At 39.7% G+C, this 6,882-nt stretch overlaps 1 protein-coding gene across 1 annotated transcript; it reads right to left on the bottom strand.

The window, feature by feature from the left end:
• Nucleotides 1-2,984: 2,984 nt before the first annotated feature.
• On the bottom strand, nucleotides 2,985-6,589 carry acbd7 (acyl-CoA binding domain containing 7). Its single transcript, XM_030749164.1, has 4 exons — nucleotides 6,440-6,589; nucleotides 5,530-5,647; nucleotides 5,374-5,436; nucleotides 2,985-3,377 (listed from the first exon to the last, which is right to left on the bottom strand). The coding sequence occupies exons 1-4, from the start codon at nucleotides 6,449-6,451 to the stop codon at nucleotides 3,304-3,306; spliced, it is 267 nt and encodes an 88-aa protein (XP_030605024.1). The 5' UTR covers nucleotides 6,452-6,589; the 3' UTR covers nucleotides 2,985-3,303.
• Nucleotides 6,590-6,882: the final 293 nt, after the last annotated feature.

Here is a 6,882-nt window from a genome sequence, read left to right as displayed (position 1 = left end):
CCTCTGGCAAGCCCGGAACACCTTACTGCGCATGCGCGGGCTGTTGTCCTGGCTTGAATTACTTATGAGTTGAAATAATGAGGCCTTGAGAGTGAGCTCAGCCCGCCAGTGTGGCAACAACCTGAAGGGTTAGAAAGATTATACCCGAAAAATATGTCACTATATTAGGTACACCTATTCCACTGTTTCTTTAACAAATATCTAATCAGCCAATCACATGGCAGAAACTTAGTGGACTGACCATGTAAACATGGTCAGGATGACCTGCTGAAGTTAAAACCAAGCATCAGAATGAGGAAGAAAGGTGATTTAAGTGACTGAATGTGGCGTGGTTGTTGGTCCTAGACGGGCTGGTCTGAGGAACTGCTGATCTGCTGGGATTTTCTACACAATCATCTCTGGACAACAGTAAGAAGAGCATCTCTGAATGCAGATGGGCTACAGCAGCAGAAGAGCACACCACTTCTGTCAGATAAGAACAGGAAACTGAGGCTGCAGTTTGCACGGGCTCACCAAAATTGGACAACAGAAGATTGGAAAAATGTTACCTGGTCTGATGAAATAACGCAAAAGCATGGATCCATCCTTGCTGCTGCTGGTGGTGTAATGTGTAGGGGATATTTTCTTGGCACACTTTGGACCCCTTAGTACCAACTGATATTTGTTAACACCACTGTCTACCTGAGCATTGTTGCTGACCACGCCCTTCCTTTTATGTCCACAGTGTACCCACTCTTCTGATGGCTGCTTCCAGCAGGATAACACTCCATCTCACTATCTCCATTATCTCAAATTGGTTTCTTAAACATGACAGTGAGTTCACAGGAGATTCACACCATGGATGTGCAGCTGACAAATGTGATGTGATGCTATCATGTCAATATGGAGCAAAATCTCTGAGGATGGTTTGCAGCACCTTGTTGATACTGCAGTTCTAAAGGCAAAAAGGGGGTCCAACCCAGCGCTAGCTGTACACAATAAAGCAGCCTATGAGATTAAGTAACAATACCACAACATTTACAAAAACAAAGGGAAGCTACAACATGTAAAACAATGCAATGACTTGGAACTCACTTAATCTTTATATTTAATTTAAAATACTACAAACAAATAGTTTTGACAGTTTTTTGAAAATATTTTTGATGACAACTAATAAGTTGCAAATCAGCTGTAACATTACTTATTCCAACAGCATGGCTCCATAATGTAATAAAATAGCTCAGATGCTAAACTGTCCTGCCCGCAGTCACCCAGTGAAGACATCTGGTGCATTATGAAATACAAAAATGGGGCAAAGGTGGCCCTGGACTGCTGAGCAGCTAAAGTCCTATATAGGAAATAAATGGAAAACATTGAGCTTTCAAAAGTACTGAAATTTCTCTCCAAATGCTTACAGTGCTGTCAGGAAAAAAATGGGGGGGGGTTATATGATAACGTGCCCTCTCAACTTTTTGAAAATGTTTTGATAGCATTGAATTAACAAGTATATTCATTTTTTCTAAAACAATATATCTATAAATAAACAATGCATTTGTCAGCTTCCTAGCTTGCTTTCTATTTACATTTTTCCCACAGCGTCCACAGTTTCCTTCTTGGAAACAGGTTGTAAAATACTTATAATAGTGACAAATTCAGAGGGTGCTGACACAACAGACCTTTATGGACAACAAAACCAAACAATTCTGGAGCCTATCCCAGCTGTCATGGGGTGAGAGGCTTTTCCCCAAATATGAAATCAGATTTCTTTTCCTTTTTAAATTGTTATTATGATCACACACGATGGATCAAATTTTTGCTACTGATCCTATTGAGTATTGATACTTGGACATCAATATATATGCAATGCAAATAAATAAGGAAAAACTCAATAATCACGCTATACAGTTTTATATATATATATATATATATATATATATATATATATATATATAGTTCTTCCAGGTAGGAAGCATGGACCACTGTGAATCCATTTCACCTGCTTTGGTGCATTGGCGAGGCAACAACAAGTCAACCCCCACAAAGAGGATTTTGCTTTTTGTTAGTGTTCACACTGAGTACTTGCAACAGATGTGAAAGAGTCTAGATGTGCTTTGGTCAACGTTAAGCTGCCAGCAACATTATCCAGCATGACCAGTTTGGTAGTGGGCCATTGATGAGTGATGGTCTGGGGAAGCGTATCGTTGGAGTGTCACTAAGACCTCCATGTATAGCTAAAGGTGCCCTGACTGGTGTTTGGTACCAGGATTAAATTCTCAGACCTGCTGTCAGACCTTCGCAGGTGCAGCAGGTCCTGAGTTCCTCCTGGTGCAGGACAATGTCTGGTCTCATGTGGCCAGAGTGTATAGACGGTTCCTGGCTAACGATGTTCCCCAGACCTGAATCCAGTTGAGAACCTCTGGGATGTTACAAATTCACCACTACCAAACAGCACCACAGCCTGTCCAGGAGCTCAGTGATGCTGTAATCTGAGTCTGGGAGGAGCTCCCCCAGTCTCATCAGAAGCATGCTACCAGCAGTGACAATGACACTAGCAAAAAGCAGAATTAGAGGCAATGGATTCGCACACTGGACAGATTTAATCTACTGTGATGATCAAGTGTTTCCTTATCTTTTTTTTTTTTTTGAACAGTGTATTTTTGTGTATTCTGCATTTGGATCAAAGTTTAGTTCCAGGTAAGACAAACCTTTTACGTCTGTATACCTGTATCTCAATCAAAACTTTCTGTAATCGCCCCAACTGTTTGTACTGACCATAGTTTGCATTCTACCATCATTTTAACATAAGTGATGAAGAGCAAGAGTCCTTCGTCAGTCTAAAAACACAAAGACTTTTTAAAAGTCTTCTATTGTTCATCAAAGTTTATTGTTTCTTGACTTGCAAATATGTCTCGTGTTAACTTAAGAGTGACACAACTGATACCAACTGAATGCAAAAAAAAAAGTCAACCTCCTAATCAAAATAATAAGCAGAAATGAGACAAAGAAAACATTGCAGAAAGAGGTTTAATTTTCACATTTTGCTTGTTCACATTTTGCGCAGTATGCAGTCTATATTACAATTAGAAAGGTTAATATGTTAAAGGCTGCATAGATATTATTAAAATGCAAAAATCAATTGAGCTATGTAAAGTAAAAAAAAAAAAAGAAGGAAAGACATTTTAAAATCACATTATTGCAGATAAAAGCAAAAAGGCTGCTTTTGTTGCTTTTTGAGTAAAGAGCAGTTTTGTTTTAGTAACTGAATTACTAATTAGTAGTCTGGTTTTCGTTCCATCACTGCTGCCTCTTCAGTTTATGCAAGTCTCACAGCCCGTATTTGCCGATGACTTCTTTGGCCTGAGTGATGTAGGCCGACATGGCGTCATCCTTGGACATTCCTGAAACAGTTGAGATTACAAATGATTTGGGCTAAAAACTTTCACATTTGGATTCATCACTCCATCAGACCTGTTGCCCCTGATTTTCAGTCCAGCTCTTGTGTAATCTGGCATACCTCAGCCTTTTCTCCCTGTTTCCTTTTTTTTTTTAACAATGGCTTCTTCACAGCCACTGAGAACATTTCTGATGAGGCTTCAGTGAATAGTACATGGATCAACTGAGGGAGCAGATGCATCTCTCAGATCCTGTGTCAGGTCACTGCTGGATTTTTTCCTGTTTCTTAAGGACTTGTTTTCAGATACTGTTCATCTGCTGCAGATAGTTCTTTTTTTTTTTAGGCCTGATACTTCTTCTTTTGTCCTCCACTTTTGTCCAGTTTCCTAAAAGTTTTTAAGGGCACACTGTCCACCATGCCGAGATATGCCAAATTTCCAGTTAATAGTTCTGTGGGAATCACCATGTTGGTGCAAAAATACTATTTTATGTCTGTCTGTGTTATCTTTGGAATTTTTCATAGATTCAGCTGAAGAAATGGAAACAATTCATGTGTTTATGTGACAGGCTGCTAGGAACACAGTATCTAAAGATACAATTTAAAATAGATTCTTTGCTAAGTTGTCTGTTATATGTAGACATAACATTGGTTCATTTCTTGCGTTAGGTGCATTTTTCATGCTTGAATGATTCACAGGTCAGTTTTAATTGACTTAAACAACAACAAAAAAAACATTCCTCTCAAAATGATCAGATACAAGGACTGGACTGAAAATGAGTGAAAAATCAGCCAATGAAGAAAAACTTTGAAAGACATCAGAAAGCCTGAAGAACTATTACTCAAAACCACTTTAAAAATTACAAGAAAGTCTGGCTCAAGACTTTTGTACAGTACTGTGATCATCTTTTTAAGTTCTGTGCACTGAAGGGATGCCACTACAAATGAACTCATTACAATAAAAACCCATCACAACCAGTTTGTGGGTCAAAGCACATGGGTTCATATGCATAATAGTATATTACAGTAACAATAAAGGTTCAGATTTCCTTTATTGATACTCTAACAGAAGCAGAAATCCAGTCTACGAGACATCAAAAAAAGAGCATGTGCTCCAAACTTCAGCAAAACCACAACGTTAAATCCTCAGACTAAGACTACTACAAAAAAAAGGTCCAAAAAGCTAAAATTAAAATTAAATAAATGGAACAGATTTGTGCACAATTTCATATAGATTATTCAGATTAATAATAATAATAATAATCTGAAAACGCTTTGTCATGCATTTTGGAAACCTCCATCTGAAGGGAAGAAGATGAAAATCCCTGCATAAGGAGTGGGAGTCATCATTTAAGATGGAGCTGGTTATCCTCTGCAGCTGTCTGCTATACAGAGACTCTAGGTTAAGCTGCACTTTGCAGCTTCCCTGACAGTTCACAATTTGCATCAGTTTGTTCGTGTCCTTCAGAGTTAGGTTACCGTACCATGACACCAAAGAAAAAGATAAAACTGGCTCAAGAAATGATCAGTAAAATTGTGTCATAATGGTCTTATCAGTGTGAAAGGAGAACAGTTGATGACCCTTTTTGCACACGCACAGTAAATCGAAATCTGACACGACATCTCTCTCTCCCAAGTGTTTAAAGAGCAAGTTAAGAAGAGTGAGTGCAGGGAGTGGCCGGACATCCTGGCCTCACGCTTCACGCTATTTAATACTGGCAGAAGTTCATATATGCTCAGTCATCCTCTGCATCTTCCTATATTTCACTGTCTTCCACTTGGTACACAGCTGCACATCCTCACTCCCCTTGTATATGTGGCAAAATATTTGGAAAACTGCATTTTGTCTCTCACATTTCTATATGACCTATAATCTGCTAAATTAATCAGTTTTCAGCACCCTTGGTTAAAGTGCGTGTTTACTTTTACTCGTTTTTACTCGTGCACGAGTGTAACAAGCCTCGTCTCCTGTTTAACAACTACAAGCTTTCCTGACTTGTTACCTTTCCTGGACTCCCAGGCATCCCACTTGGCCTTTCCTTTTAGGTCCAGCATTCCCGGTCTCTCTACAGTTGTGAAAGCACATAGAGAGGAGGACATGTTATGATTTTAGTGAACTCTTTATGGGAGTGATTCAGTTTCTCTGCAGCGGGTCCTACCAGTGTTAATGTCCCCAACGAGTGCCTGTTTATAAAGGCCATACAGGACCAGCAGCTCCTCATCTGTGGGCTTTGCCTTCACCTTCTTCACATCCTCTGCCACCTTCTCGAAATCTGCCTGCAGGTGACATAAACACTTTATATTTATTATGATTTATTATTTGGAGCATAAGCAGTGTGTTTGCAATGGGAAAGCACTGGAGTGTAGGCCCTTTTCTTTTTGCAAAGTCGACCAGATAAAACAATGCAGTGCAGCAGGAACGTAAAGTAATTACAGCTTACACGAGAGTGTGCATATTAATTAGTTGCATGCACTGAATAAGAAATCTGAGTGTGGTATTCTAGACACGGGGCAGTGCTGGGAAACCGATTGTTGCACAAGTTGGAGAGAAACAATGGGCTTTTATATGAGACTAGTGCTTGTACGCCTACTCAAATAATCTGCTTTTCAAAGGATCTGGGACATAGCAGAACTGATAATTATAGACCACAGGGCACCTTTTTAGTATGCATAGACACCTAAAAACTGTTTAACTCTTTACTGAGCATGAATTCTGATGTTACTCAGATATATAAAGATTCATCTCTGGATGATAACCACATTTGTGTCCACATTTTCTCTTTTCAAATAGAGCCAAGCTCTGCTATTTTCAGTCCTCCGTCATGTTTTCATATTTTCTTCTTCTAAGCAGCCAGCTGTAAATATATTAACTGTAAGCGCAGCATCAGGACCACTGAGACAAGAGGATTATTGCGTTTAGGCTTGATTTTCCTACATCCACCCTCTACACACTGTCAAAGATGGATGACACCGCACGCAGAAGACGGCGTGAACCAGAACCGCTGTTCGTTTCATGCCGATTATAAAACAATCTTGTAAAAACAACAACAAAGAAACGCAGTATTTTACCTGGAGCGTCATCTTCGTACAGGTACGGCCTCGTAGCGCAGATGAATGTCCTGCTCTGAAGGGTTTTCCGCAGCAGTAAGTGCGGCACAGCTGACCGATGCACTATTGAGGCCTGCAGAGGAGGGAGCAGACAGCTGCAGAGGAGCTGATTGGCTGCCTGTCACCTTCACTCACAGCGACACACACTCACCCATGCACTGCAATAATATGGGGAGATACGGTGGACTACGGCACTTTAGTCTGAGTAGTAAAATTTTATGGAGGGTCAGATGGAATAAATGCAATAAATGTAATAAATGTAGGGGGGATATAGTCACATCTGTTCAGCTGAATTAATACAACCTCAGTCACAATAATTAAATGTTTCCTACAGACAACCCCATAATTAAACTAATTAATAATTCATTACAATAATGAAAAAAGCCTACTTTACATTTTCTGTG

Source organism: Archocentrus centrarchus, chromosome 16 (genome assembly GCF_007364275.1).
Source record: "Archocentrus centrarchus isolate MPI-CPG fArcCen1 chromosome 16, fArcCen1, whole genome shotgun sequence".
NCBI classification, from domain to species: domain Eukaryota; kingdom Metazoa; phylum Chordata; class Actinopteri; order Cichliformes; family Cichlidae; genus Archocentrus; species Archocentrus centrarchus.
The sequence above is the reverse complement of the archived record's forward strand: the minus strand, read 5'-3'. Positions and strand labels throughout refer to the sequence as shown.

Excerpts from the sequence above, each read along its gene's own strand:
- acbd7 (XM_030749164.1), bottom strand. Across the intron at positions 5,437-5,529 it reads CGTTGGGGACATTAACACTG|AGAGACCGGGAATGCTGGAC; the intron begins GTAGGACCCGCT and ends TCACAACTGTAG. Across the intron at positions 3,378-5,373 it reads TGCCTGGGAGTCCAGGAAAG|GAATGTCCAAGGATGACGCC; the intron begins GTAACAAGTCAG and ends CAACTGTTTCAG.